At 40.6% G+C, this 15,231-nt stretch overlaps 2 protein-coding genes across 2 annotated transcripts in view; one reads left to right on the forward strand and one right to left on the reverse strand.

The window, feature by feature from the left end:
- The window catches only part of LOC142141621 (uncharacterized), a 939,875-nt gene that overhangs the window by 530,118 nt on the left and 394,526 nt on the right, over positions 1-15,231 (forward strand). The window lies entirely within an intron of this gene.
- Positions 13,275-15,231, reverse strand: part of LANCL3 (LanC like family member 3) — a 28,966-nt gene continuing 27,009 nt past the window's right edge. Inside the window, 1 exon segment of the mRNA XM_075198059.1 lies at positions 13,275-13,593. Within this exon segment, the coding sequence (XP_075054160.1) occupies positions 13,434-13,593 (160 nt within the window). The 3' untranslated portion in view covers positions 13,275-13,433.

Consider the following 15,231-nt stretch of genomic DNA (forward strand, 5'->3'; position numbering starts at 1 on the left):
GCAGATGTCTTCTTTAAACAGGTTTTGACCTGAGACCAAATATTTTTGAAGGTCTGACAAACAGTTTCTACAGCAGGAACTTGGGTGGGAGGGAGGGCAGGAAATTCCGGAAAAGACGGATGGTGACCGTAAACCACAAAGAATGGAGTTTTAGAAGATGACTCATGATACATGTTGTTATGAGCGAATTCAGCCCATGGAAGCAAATCTACACAGTTGTCTTGGTTGGCTGAAGGGAACATCCTTATAAAAGTCTCAAGATCTTGATTGACCCTTTCGGTTTGTCCGTTAGATTGAGGATGGTAGGAGGATGAGAGTGATAATCGGATACCCAAGGTCTTACAGAGGGCCCGCCAGAATCTGGAAACGAATTGTACTCCTCTATCTGAAACAATCTCGGAAGGACATCCATGAATACGGAAGATTTCTTTGATGAAATAATCAGCCAGAGTAGATGAAGAAGGTAAACCGGTCAAAGGAACGAAATGTGCCATCTTCGAAAATCTGTCCACCACTACCCAAATAGTATTGCACTTTTTACTAGGAGGAAGATCAGTAACAAAGTCCATACTAATATGGGTCCACGGCTTGGAAGGAATGGGTAGTGGTTGAAGCAAACCCGCTGGAGTTCTGCGGGGAGTCTTAAACTGGGAACACAAATCACACGCAACCACAAAATCTTTGACATCTTTCCTCATAGAAGGCCACCAGTAACTTCGAGAAAGAATTTCAAAGGTCTTGCGTTCACCAGAGTGTCCAGAAAAACGAGAAGAGTGAAACCACGAAAGGATTTTCTTCCTAAGAGCAGGAGGCACGAGGGTTTTCCCAAATGGTAGCACCTTAGTGGAAGAAGCAGCCAGAGAAACACATTTGGGGTCTAATATAGAGTGGTTGGGACCATCTTCAACGTCTGAGGACGTCACAAAAGCTCGAGATAGGGCGTCTGCTTTTTTATTTTTTGCAGCTGGTTTGAAGGTTATGATTAGTTCAAAACGAGAAAAGAAAAGAGACCATCTTGCTTGACGAGGATTCAAACATTGAGCAGACTGTAAATATGATAAATTTTTATGATCAGTAAAAATTGTCACAGGATGACGAGCTCCCTCCAACAAATATCTCCATTCCTCTAATTCTACTTTTATAGCCAGCAACTCCTTGTCCCCGATGGTATAATTCTTCTCCGCAGGCAGAAGACCCCGAGAGTAAAAGGCACAAGGATGGAATTTTTGTTGCTCCGATCTTTGGGAGAGAATGGCTCCTAAACCAACATTAGAGGCATCTACCTCTAGGAAGAAGGGAAGCGTCACATCAGGCTGTCGAAGAACAGGAGCAGAGGAGAAGGACTCTTTGAGAAATTGGAAGGCTTGAAGAGCCTCAGAGGACCATTGTTTAGTATTGGCCCCTTTACGAGTTAGGGCCACAATAGGAGATGCAATCGAGGAAAAATCTTGAATGAAGCGTCTATAGTAATTGGCAAAACCTAAAAAACGCTGAATTGCACGAAGAGTAGTTGGCTGAGGCCAATGTAACACAGCATTCACCTTTTCTGGATCCATCTGAAGACCAACTCCGGAGACAATATATCCCAGAAATGGAATCTGGGGCAACTCGAATGAACATTTTTCTAATTTGCAGAATAATTAATTTTTCTGGAGTCTGGAAAGGACCTCTGCCACATGTTGATGATGAGAAGGCAGGTCCTGCTAAAAGATCAATATGTCGTCCAGATAGACGACGACACAAACATATAACAAGTCCCGGAAGATCTCATTAATGAAACCCTGGAAAACAGCGGGGGCATTACATAACCCGAAGGGCATTACTAAATATTCATAATGCCCGTCTCTGGTGTTGAAAGCTGTCTTCCATTCGTCACCGGACCTGATTCTAATTAAATTGTAGGCACCACGAAGATCCAACTTGGTAAAGATCCGAGCTCCCTTAATCCGATCAAATAGCTCAGTAATAAATGGAATGGGATACCGATTTTTGATAGTAATGGCGTTAAGTCCACGAAAATCTATGCAGGGGCGTAATGATCCATCCTTCTTTTTTACAAAGAAGAACCCGGCTCCAGCGGGAGAAGTAGAAGGTCGAATAAATCCTCGCTGGAGATTCTCTTGAATATATTCAGATGTAGCTTGAGTTTCAGGTAACGAAAGTGGATACACACATCCCCTGGGAGGAGTCTTGCCAGGTTGAAGATCAATCGGACAGTCCCACGAACGATGAGGAGGAAGACGTTCAGACTGAGTTTTATCAAATACATCGGCAAAAGAAGCATACTGAGGAGGAAGTCCCGGTGAACAAGGTGAAATGGAGGATTGCTGTATTTTGAGAGGAACGACTTGAGAGAGGCAACGATGATGACATTCAGGCCCCCAAGACGTAACTTGAGGAGTGTGCCAATCAATCTGAGGAGAGTGACGTTGAAGCCATGGAAGGCCTAATACAATAGGACTGGTAGTAACAGGAAGAATTAAAAATGAAATTTCTTCCTGGTGTAATACACCAATTTGAAGGGTTAATGGAGACGTACTCTGGGTGATGAGACCATTAATTATGCATGATCCATCGATAGCAGTCACAGTAATAGGTATTTTCAAAGTAATCACTGGTAGGGACCATTGATTCACGAGGGATTTAGAAATAAAATTCCCTGCAGCTCCAGAGTCAATAAGTGCTTGGGACTTAAAGGATTTGGTAGCAAAGGAAACTGTAACATCAAAAGCACAAACTTTTAATTTCGTAGAACATGGAGAGGACTCCAGGGACCCTAACTTCACCTCTCCAAAACTGGTTAGGGCCTGGCATTTCCCGATTTTTTAGGGCATGAATTGAGCATATGAGTAGAATCAGCACAATAGATACAAAGTCTATTTTTTACTCTTCGGTCCTCTGAAGTTAATTTGGAGCGACCTATCTCCATGGGTATCACCGGAGATGAAACTGGGCGAACTTGAGGGCTTGAGCGAAGAGGTGCTTTAAATGAAGTTGTTTTTTCAGACTCTCTTTCACGAAATCTCATGTCTACACGGTGGCAAAGAGAAATCAAATCTTCTAGAGAAGTAGGTAATTCTTGAGTAGTCAGAGCATCTTTAATTTTATCAGAAAGCCCCTGCCAGAAGGCGGCAATTAACGCTTCAGTGTTCCACTGAAGTTCAGAGGCTAATATCCGAAATTGAATGATGTACTGGCCTACAGTACGAGAACCCTGACGTAGACGGAGGATGCTGGATGCAGCGGAAATAACACGACCAGGTTCATCAAATACACTTCGAAACGTGGAAATAAATTTGGCACTATCTTGCAATAATGGATCATTTCTTTCCCACAGAGGGGTAGCGCATGCGAGAGCTTGTCCGGAAAACAAGGAAATGAGATAGGCAACTCTGGAACGATGAGTAGAGAAATTGTGAGGTTGAAGCTCAAAATGAACTGAGCATTGATTTAGAAAACCCCTGCATGTTTTGGGGTCTCCATCATATTTTGTCGGAGTAGGCAGGTGAAGCGTGGAAGCAGTAGACACCTGGGATGGCACTGGGGAAACGGAGGAAGGCACAGGAGCATCAACAGTAGCTGTGATATTTTGCACAGACGTTCTTTGGGATGCTAACGCCTGGTAACATTGCAGCAAATGTTGTTGGCGAACATCCTGTTGTTCAATACGGGTAACCAGATGCTGCAGCATCTCTTTAGCTGTAGGTTCCGCACCTGGGTCCGTCATGGCCTGATCTTACTGTCACGGGCACTAGGAGTCTTTGCCCAGGATATCACCAGATGATGGACTTACCAGAGTAATATAGTTGGTACTATGGTTCTCTGGTAGCAGGGTGACAACGGAACAGGAGAAACAGCAGATGGTGAGAGAATGCTCGAGGAAAGTCTATGACTAGCAGCAACTGGTAATGAGTAGATGAATGTACACGAGGAACCAGATGGACAAGGAAACGTGAGGAAAATCAGTGGTCTGCATATAGCAAGTTGTACCACTGCTATAGTGAGGAGGAATGTCCAGGAGTAGCGAGGAGGTAGTGAGAGTCAGCGGTCTGCGTATAGCAAGTTGTACCGCTGTCTATAGTGAAGGAATGGAATCCAGGTGAAGTAGGTAACGGGGAAGTCAGTGGTCTGCGTATAGCAAGTTGTACCACTGCTTATGTGAGAGGATACTTGAAACTGGTGTCACAGGGAACAGGAGTCAGTGGTCTGCGTAAGCAAGTTGTACCACTGCTATATATATATGTGAGGAGGGGCACGAATAGATGAATGTAAAGCAGAGTATACACGGGGCACACAGAACTTGATCCCACGATGATATCCACAATACAACGATAACTGACAAGAACTGCTTGAAGTATACAAAGTCACAATAGCTATCCAGGCAATAGAAAACAAAGTCAATGGTAACAATAGCTTGAGTGGATAGGAGGCTCCGGAGGAGAACACAACTCAGTCCAGATGGATATGCAATACAAAAGCAAAGTCAATGGAAAGTATGCATACCGCGGTTCAGGAGAGCAGGCTGTCAGAGAGATGGGCAGGGATACCTGAACGGCTGAAGGCCGGCAGGAGGAGAGACCACTGGAGGGTGGAAGCGGTAATCAGGTTGGTGCAGCGCACGGCAGGTAATCCAGAATCAACGAAGCAATACTCAGGAAGCAGTAGTAAGTGGAACTGGAAACATGAAGAACACGGGAGAGTTGAGGCTGTCTGGTATCCAGTAGTAGAGGTGGAGGCAGCGGAGAGAAGGCACGCTGAACACGGGAGAGTAGAGGCGGTCTGGAACCCTGTAGTAGTAACGGAGGCAGCGGAGAGCTGACATGATAAACACAGGAGCGTTGAGACGATCAGGAACTCTGTAGTAGTAACGGAGGCAGCGGATAGGAATCAGCTGAGTGCAGGCACGATGAACACAGGAGAGTTGAAGTGAACAGAAGCTCTGTAGTAGTAACGGAGGCAGCGGATAGGAATCAGCTGAGTGCAGGCACGATGAACACAGGAGAGTTGAAACGAACAGGAGCTCTGTAGTAGTAACGGAGGCAGCGGATAGGAATCAGCTGAGTGCAGGCGATGAACACAGGAGAGTTGAAGTGAACAGGAGCTCTGTAGTAGTAACGGAGGCAGCGGATAGGAATCAGCTGAGTGCAGGCACGATGAACACAGGAGAGTTGAAACGAACAGGAGTCCGTTAGTAATAGCAGATAGGAATCAGCTGAGTGCAGGCACGAGGAACACAGGAGAGTTGAAGTGGTCTGGAAGCCACAATAGCAGTAAACAGGAATCAGCAGGAGCTGAATACACGAGGAACACAGGAACAACTTCAGAGGCTCATGGGGAATGAGACTCCAAGATCAGGCAACCAGGTAATGATCACAAGTGGTTTAAATAGGGAGGGTTGCCTGATCATCCAATCAATTGAAAGCAACAGGTACTGAAGGTTTGATAAGGGCTGCACATGCGCAGACCCTCAGGATGGCGGACGGCCACGGTTCCTGAACACACGGGAAATGGCACTCACAGTCCGGTGAGTGACAACATGCTTTTACTTCTACGTAACTATATGGGTATATGGTAGGCTGCAAAAATATAGTGCTATGGATTGTTTCAGGGAGGGGGCCCAAAAACAGTATCCTGCCTAGGGCCCTATGAGGTCTAAATCCGGCTCTGTTTCGAACGTCCTTTGTTGCTGTCTCACTATTTGCTTTTCTTTACCAGATCTTGAAAAGTCTCTCCATTATAGACATTCTCTTAGGAAAAGTCAAATGTATTGCAAAGGTGACAGGTTAAGAGGCGGCTTAGGAGTTGTTCTGATAGTGGGGAGGACTAGTATCCAAAGCTTCCGGCCACTCCAATCTAGTTTAAACTATCACTCTATTCAATTTGTTCCAGATAGTACAGTTTTACTTCATTTTCCCACTGGCTTGTGGTTGATAAAGAGTATGTAACTTACTATCATTGCTCATACGTTGTACTCATTATCTAAAAGTTATTACCAGTAAGAATGAATAACCCTATCACTTTCTATATAACCCTAAGGATACCATATCTACTAACAAAAATCCTGAGTATGACACAGCACTATTAGAAACATTTGAATGAACCTTTACCCAGATATAGATTACTTTCGGACACCAGTATATAATTAAGAATCCTGCAAGGTGGCAATTGGATGGAGTTGATTTGTTTTACCTGGAAAAACTCCATCTGTAGGAGGGGTGTGGGGTGGCTCTATTGGTATTGTTTTCCAACATTTTTCCTCAATCAAGTAAGACATGGCATTGCCTTCCTAGTAACTTAAGAAGAAAAGTCTGGTGCACACGAGTATGCTCTTACCAGCTTGCACATACCTTCTGTACCCAGGTGGGTCACACCATGTGCTGCCTCAGCTAGGACTGGAAGATACGTTCTGGAAGCCACATGCCTACCTTGTCCATCTCTCCGGAGTCCAGAGGACTCCTGATCACATCCCTTCGCCTTCCAGACTGCCTTTCTCTGCAGGGAACACAAATCTTACATTTTAACTAATTTTTGCGTTTTATCATTTAGAAAAAAAACAAAAAAACATGAATTTGTCGGTTTTCATTATTTAAACCTGCTGCCCACTTGACAGCTTCGTCCGCCCTGTTATTACAGTCATGTGTGCAGGCTTTAAATTAAATAACAGCAACTTCATTTGGTAACTGTGTCACTGTCACAAGTCCTTCATGTGATTTGAGTGTGCTACTCATGTCCTGCTATTGTCAAATAAGTTCCTCTGTCACCTCAACGTCGCCCCCTATCCTAGAAAAGTACTTAAAACCACAGGTTCAGCCTCCTTTAGTTCACTCCCTACCTCACTCCATCCCTTTCCCACTTTCTGTTTGGTCTGGACTTCACTTTTACCTCTTTGTCCTGTGCACCTGTTCTCAGCTGAATATGTCATGTTCTGTTTTGTCCCACTCTCTATGTACAGCACTACAGAACCTTTGTGGCGCCTCCATGAATAAAAGAAAATAATAATAATAAAGTGCTAGTAAATAATACAATACATAGCAATGTGACAATCATCTAAAAATACAATACACAACACATGAGATTCATACAGAAAGCACACATATATCTAATCACGTACTTAATTGTTGTAGTTGTGTACATATAGCAAAATAATGATGATTAGGTTGGTATACTATATCATAAAAAAGTCCTCAATGTAAAAGCTATTTAAATAGTAAAGTAGAGACATATATAAAAAATAAAACACCATATTTAATATCAACTATTTCTGTACTAAAAGCACAAACCGTTCCTTTCTAACTGTAGATACAGTTTTACGTACGCCCTGTTTCCCAGTGTTTGTCTGAGGGGCACTGTGGCACTTGACCTATCAATGATAATAATAATAATAATAATAATAATAATAATAATAATAACAACAATGGTATTTTGTGTAGGGTCCATGTTCTGGTATAATGTGTAGAAGTGACTTCTTTTAAAATATGTGGGTTCATTGCCAAGTTTTGATTGTATGCTTCTGCTAAGTATAGTATAAATAGTAATGGTTTGAATGGTGCATAGTGCTCACTAACAGAACTCTTGGTAGGATGAAGGGGATACATTTTGTTAACTTTGCCATTGTCAATCCAATTCGATTTACAATTCTATTAATGTTGATATTGGTTACAGCACCTTTTGTGCACAATTATCTATGGAAAACTTTACAACATACACTATATGGACAAAAGTATTTGGACGCTTGACCATTACACTAACAGGGACCGTAAAGTAATTGTATTCAAATATATATACTTTAGAATGGAGTTGATCCCCCTTTTGCAGTGATAACAGCTTCCACTCTTCTTGGAAGGCATTCCACCAGATTTTGAAATGTTTCTGTGGGAATTTTTGCCCATTCATTCCGTAGAGCATTTATGAGGTCAGGCACTGATGTTGGACGAGATGGCCTGGCTCGCATTCTTTGTTCCATTTCATCCCAAAGATGTTCAATTTGTTTGAGGTCATGGCTCTGTGTCAAGGTCTTCTGCACTGAACTCATCAAACCATGTCTTTGTAGTCCTTGCTTTGTGCACTAGGGCACAGTCATGTTGGAATGGAAAAGGGCTTTCCCCAAACTGTTGCCACAAAGTTATAAGCATAGCATTGTCCAAGATGACTTGGTATGCTGAAGCATTATGATTGCTCTTCACTGAAGATAAGGGGCCTAGCCCAAACCATAAAAAACAGCACTATACCATTATCCCTCCTTCACCAAATTTCACAGTTGGCATAATGCAGTCAGGCAGGTAACGTTCTCCACCAAACCCATACTCACCCATCTAACTGCCAAACAGCGTTATTTGTCAGTACACAGAACACGTTTCCACTGCTCCACAGTCCAGTGTCAGTGTGCTTTACACAACTCCATCCGACGCTTGGCATTGGTCTTGGTGATGTGAGGCTTGCATGCAGCTGCTCGGCTATGGAAACCCATCCCATTAAACTCCTGCTGCACACTTTTTGTGCTTACGTTAATGCCAGTGGAAGTTCAGAAGTCTTCAGCTATTTAATCAACAGAGCGTTGCCGACTTTTATGCACCATGCGCCTTAGCAGTCATTGACTCCGCTTTGTGATTTTACGTGATCTTCTGCTTCATGAGTTGCTGTTGTTCCTAAACGCAACCACTTTCTAATAATATCACTACAGTTGACCGTGGAATATCCAGCAGGAATAAGATTTCATGGATCGTCTTATTGCAAAGGATGGCATCCTATCACAGTACCATCCTTGAAGTCACTGAGCTCTTCAGAACGACCCATTTTGTATCACAAATGTTTGCAAATGGAGACTGCATGGCTAGGTGCTTGATTTTAGACACCTCTGGCAACGGGTCTGATTGAAACACCTCAATTCAATAATTAACAGGTGTGGACAAATACTTTTGTCCATATAGTATATCTATGTCAAAGCTACAGGTTATGAATCCCACTTTAATTTAAAACACTAGAGCACCTGTTTGTCAAAAATAAAATATATTTATTTATCTTTATTTGCCAAGAAATGGAGCTCATGTTTCTTAGGGAATAAAAGTGTCCATACATGCTTCAGTTTTGTCAGTCCCAAATTGCAGTATGAATATGAACTATAAATGATTACCATCTGACTGGGGTCTATTGTCTGTCAATTGGAACAGGAGAAAAAGTGACTAGGTGTGAAATGTAGGATCCAATCATTCTGGATTGGGCACCTTTTAGAATCTTATAAGCTTGAGATAAGTGTTTAAATCACTTAGATTGAGCTTCAGTATTGCACTGTGATCAATTATTAATACAATTGGCTTTTTCAGTAGTTTATGTAGCTATAGCTTGATTATTGTTATATTATTTCTTGCATTGGACTCAAACCTGCAAATGACATATTTCTTTATAACTTCTAGATTTTAAACAATGCAGAATGTAGAATCTTAGTTCTGATTTTAGGAAAAACTTTACAATCTAAGTAGCTATATTTGAATTGTTCATTGTACAAGGACACATTAATTTTTTTTCCTATTTTTGGATAGCTACAAAAGTACCGCAATTATATTTTATCAATTAATTCAATGTCAACAGGATTGAAATTAATTCTATACAAATGGAATATTCCTAACAATTACATCCCTTATTGATTTGTTGTTTCCATCACTATATCTTCTATTTAGCTGTTACTCCTTTTGCTGCCTGCATCATTATTGTAATGCATTCTATGAACATCAAAGTTATTGTCATTTCCTGCACATTAGCAGACACATCTGCAGTTCATCATACTTTTGGCGTCTTTCAGTGTAGCCTGCACAATAGTAATTGACAGCTACAGTCTATGTATTTGCATACACAGGGCTATATTTATTTTCTATATGGAGTGTGTCTTTCCACATCAGCTGAATGCATTAATAATAGTGACTGGCAGATCAACTATAAGCATACAATTTATTTGTATACTGTGCAATGCTTTCAGTCTTTTTTTAGTTAATTGTTACTATTTTAGTAACTAAGGCAAAAGTGATATAACTGTAATAATGGACATTTATGAAACATTGTGGACAGGTGACAGAAGCAAGTACAAAAGATTCACCTAAAAAAATATCCTTTTCTGTTGTCTTGTCACCTGCGAGCAATAAATTCAAGTCTGAATGTCTATTGAAGCATTCAATCCTTGTGTCTGACAGTACCTATATATCTGGGCCAAAAGCAAGAGATGGGAATGAGATATTGATGTAGCTTGAGAGCTGTATTTGTGTCTGAACTTTAAAGTGAATAATTATTTATATTCACAAGACTACTGCTGAAAACCAAAGGAATGTTGTAAATCTATTGAAGAACATGACAGTAATTCTTTTAAAGAGCTACAAAAAGCTGTACTTTCATTCTGAAGTGTATTTAAATTATAGGGAACCTGTCCATTTACACGTGTTACATATACAAAATTGCCAACTGTGCAGGGTTTATAAGATTTTTCCCTAAAATGAGTTTACACTATATCTACAATGTCCCAATTGTTCATCTATCTGATAAACATATTTCATCAAATATCATAAACACTTATTGGTAAATTTATCAAGCTGTGGGTTTGAAAAAGTAGAGATGTTGCCTATAGCACCAATCAGATTTTAGTTGCCATTTATTTAGTGCATTCTACAAAATGACAGCTAGAATCTGATTGGTTTCTATAGGCAACATCTCCACTTTTTCAAACTCGCAGTTTGATAATTTACCCCTCAGAATATATCTCTTCTTGCTTTCCCAAGCCAAATACATATGGTGCATCAAATATAACACCTATTTTGTCACATCATTTAAGGTACTTTGTGGACAGCAAAAGTGCTAAAGCACAGAGCAAATGCTGTTTTGTGACGCAATGAAACTATTATTTGTGCAAGTCTGCTGGGCTGCACATGTTAGAAGTCGGGTGGACATTGATGTTTCTTGTTAAGCGCAGACTGATATTTGATTTTGTAGGATGGGATCATTTAAGTGAGGTAAGGGGTGGAAAGGGTGCATTTGCAGAGGCTTTCCTGCTTTTTGAAAGGGTAGACAGTTTATTCCCTCCCCACAATAGCTCTTGAATTCTCCACCACCACTGAGATCACAAAGATCAGTTTTCCTCCCTATTCTTATAATGGGATGCATTTTGCACCATGCAGATGAACATCTGCAGGAAAGTATATCTATAGGTGCATTTTGACCAATGTAATAAAGATCTTCAAACACACAGATGCAACAATCTAAATGTCCACTCAATTTCATGATTACTATAAACCATCAATGAGGCTTAATTGAGCAGTAAAGAAAACTTTAAAAGTTGAAATTAATGTAGGGGGACACCCTTAAGTGGTACTAAGTAGGATTTTGATGTGACACATCATCATCATCACCATTTATTTATATAGCGCCACTGATTCCGCAGCTCTGTGCAGAGAACTCATTCTCATCAGTCTCTGCCCCATTGGAGCTTACAGTCTAAATTCCCTAACATACACACACACACACACACACACACACACAGACAGAGAGAGTAGGATCAATTTTTTGATAGCAGCCAATTGACCTACTAGTATGTTTTTGGAGTGTGGGAGGAAACCGGAGTACCCAGAGTAAACCCACGCAAACATGGGGAGAACATACAAACTCCACACAGATAAGGCCATGGTCGGGAATTGAACTCATGACGCCAGCGTTGTGAGGCAGAAGTGCTAACTACTTAGCCACCGTGTCGCCCATATACTATTACTTGCATATTTCCCAGAACATCCGCCAACTCATAAAACTAGTCATAGATTGAATTTAGGTTGGTGTTACCAAAGTCCATGAACTGCGCATGCACATTGATATGTGCTTGGTGGCTAAGTAGCTGAACTTGTGCACAAAATGAAGCATTGCAGATCCGCAGATTTTGCAGTCCTTAAATGACCCTTACTGTATTGGTTAGGGCTTTAGCACTCTCCCAAACAATTTTTTGGAAAACCTTAGAGTACCTTTCACAAATATAGTCATCCAATAGTCACAAAAGATTATAACAAAAACAGCAGATTAATTTGCCAGTTGAGCACACCGATGTCATAGACTTAAAATATATTTGCCAAATGGCTTTCTTTTAAGCCTTCTTTTTGGAGCAGTCCTGTTTTGGTTCAAAGCTGTCTTTGGCTAGATTCTATGTGATCTATGTTTGTAATTACCTCATGTACCTGTTTTAAGCTGATACAAGTTCTTCAAACAAGGTGTATAATATAATGCCTGGTCTCATAGAGGATTTTCCCTACTACTATTAAGCATAGGATAGGACTGTACAGTACAGGAGGAAATATATCCTTCATTCAAAATATTTGGAAAAGTCAAAATAATGAAAGTAGGTTGAGAAGAAAAAATATTTACATAAAGATATATTAATTACGGTAAGAAAATAAACTGGCAAAACAGTTGCAGGCTTGACTGTGTGGCATTGTCTATTGCATGGTGACTAGAAATAAATGTGCCATAAAAGGCTTCTATACAGTGTTGAGGGTATCTGTTGTGGCTAAATTCATACATATTTAATTGGTTTATATGTTAAATGCCTGTTATCTATGCACAATCTCCTGATACTGTACATTATGCATATTGTACGTGTAATTGGTTTTTACAGAACATTTCAGCCAACATTTCTGAATATCAGTATTGTGAAGATATTTTTGTTATCCCTAAAGCCTACCTGTAACATAATTCATTGATGTTGACACTGACAGCTGTTTTGCTTCCAGACAGTATTCTTTGATGCTGGCATGTTGCATTCTTCAGGACGCTGGCTGTCATTGCAATCATGCGATGTCACATCACCTGACAAGCAGAGATACTCTGCCTCACCCTCATCAGATGTAATGATCCTGAGTGCACAGCACAATACATACTTTGCTGCTGGGAGGTTCAGGAGAGAGTCAGGGACTACAATATATATATATGTATTTTTGTGTATAGATGTATGTGCTGCTTGACCTGACTGAAGAGTCTGTCACTTTCCATCCCTTGCTATTTGATTTCTTGTTTGGCACACAATGCCACTATCGTTGCTGTACTCATATATCTTTCCTCTCTTGCTTTCTGTATCCCACAACCTTTCTTCCCCATAAAAGTGAAAATAAAAATCAGATTTTTTTCAAAATTAATATTTGAAGGGGATGAGGTGGGGCAAATTTTGGTCTTACCCTGGGCACCACACACCCTTGCTATAGACAAGGGTAACATGGTATTAAAGGCGAAATATTTTAATACATTGTTGTCACCTGTGTGTTTTAAAGCAAGAGATTTAAAATTGTATTTGCAAATAAACAGAAAAACGTCCCTCTATTAATTTTAAACAGACAGATTTTCCTCAGAAGCATTAATGCTGAATTTTGGGATAACCTGCAGAATACCTCTTGTTGGCTTGATCACAGCACAATGATGATTTACACAAAGACACTGAAAAGTGGAAACTCAGCCTGGCTTGGCTGCAATAAATCAACCAGAAAGCAAACTGTTCCTGACAAGCCTTCATAGAGACTGTAAATGCTCTCCACAGTACATGATCCCACTCTGAATTCATCCGAAGACAGAAATTCTGCAAATCTAAGGAAGAAAATAGGTGTAGTTATTAACTTGAATACAATATTGAGCTTTATCAGGATTACAGTGAACAAACATAAAACCATATGTATGGCATGCTATAGCAGAGGGTGAGTGCTGTAATTTCCCACATTTAAAGCTTTGAGGCAATTTCCACCCACTGGTCCACTACCAGATGAGATTAGACTCGTGATATATTACCATGCTGATTATCCACACATCCTAATGTATCAATATACCTAAGTTTGTTTTCTGTTGTATGTAGTTGTCAGCTGTCCATAATTCCCAGGACCAGTCCTAGATTTTGAAGGGAGTATCTTCCTAGGCTCATCACTAAGCACATGCTGTGTAATGGGGGCCATGCCTCTCTTTCAGCCAATCAGTTCTAACCCATGGCTCATTTTAAATTGGATGTAAATATCTTTACTCAGTTTTTTTAAGGAATTCTGGATTTTTATATGAACTATGGAATTATTTTCCTTTTAACCATGTTATTTTTAATTAAGCAAATACAGCCCCCCTCTTCCAGCCTCCATATCAGGGTTAGGTCAGTGATGTACAACCTCGTCTGTTTCGAGGACTACATCTACAGCCTTCCAACCTGCCAGGGGGCTGCACAGATACAGGAGGGAGAGCGCACTGCACTCCATTATGCAGTGTGACCTCCCTCTAGCTTTTAAATAAATAGAAATGGTAACAATGCAAACATCTTTTGCAGAAAATGGGAATTACAAAAAATTGACACATTAAAATGTATACGACATTTTTGAATGCAAGAAAAAATGTTGCCTTATAAATAAAAATACATTTTCATCATCATCATCTATTTATTTATATAGCACCACTAATTCCGCAGCTCTGTACAGAGAACTCATTCACATCAGTCCCTGCCCCATTGGATCTTATAATCTAAATCCCCTAACATGCACACACACAGACCAAGAGAGACTAAGGGCAATTTAATAGCAGCCAATTAACCTACCAGTATGATTTTGGAGTGTGAGAGGAAACCGGAGCACCCAGAGGAAACCCACGCAAATACCCGGAGAACATACAAACACCACACAGATAAGGCCATGGGCGGGAATCGAACTCATGACCCCAGTGCTGTGAGGCAGAAGTGCTAACCACTAAGCCAACGTGCTAAGAAATGCATATGTTTAAGCAATAAAATGGTACAATAAAGCAATGTTTGTGCATGTTCCAAAAATAAATTGTAAGTATGAGATCTACAAAATATCAAAAGGTTTTTAAAACATGAACATTATAAAAAAGAATTTAGAAAATCTGGAAATCATTACTTCAAAACAAGGAATTATGTGACTGTAACAGTTGACAACCACATTTAAGAATCCTAGGACCTGCAGAGATGCAGCTCTCATTTGGCCTCCTTGTCCCTAACTTGACTATCCCACCTCCTCTAACTCTCCAGCCACTAGCCATACTCTGCAATAACTGTATTTCTATCTTCAATCACAAGAGTATGGTGACTCATAGGCTTCCATTCTACTGACTGGGTCAGTTTCTATGCTCCTAACGAAGTGTGCGGCTGGTTACTGAAGCTTCAGTGGAAGTGGTAGCAGTACAGGTTGTTTCTTGGGTGTCATAAGGCGATGGAATGCCCCTGAACTGTCAGTTTAG

This window comes from Mixophyes fleayi, chromosome 2, assembly GCF_038048845.1.
Source record: "Mixophyes fleayi isolate aMixFle1 chromosome 2, aMixFle1.hap1, whole genome shotgun sequence".
NCBI lineage: Eukaryota > Metazoa > Chordata > Amphibia > Anura > Limnodynastidae > Mixophyes > Mixophyes fleayi.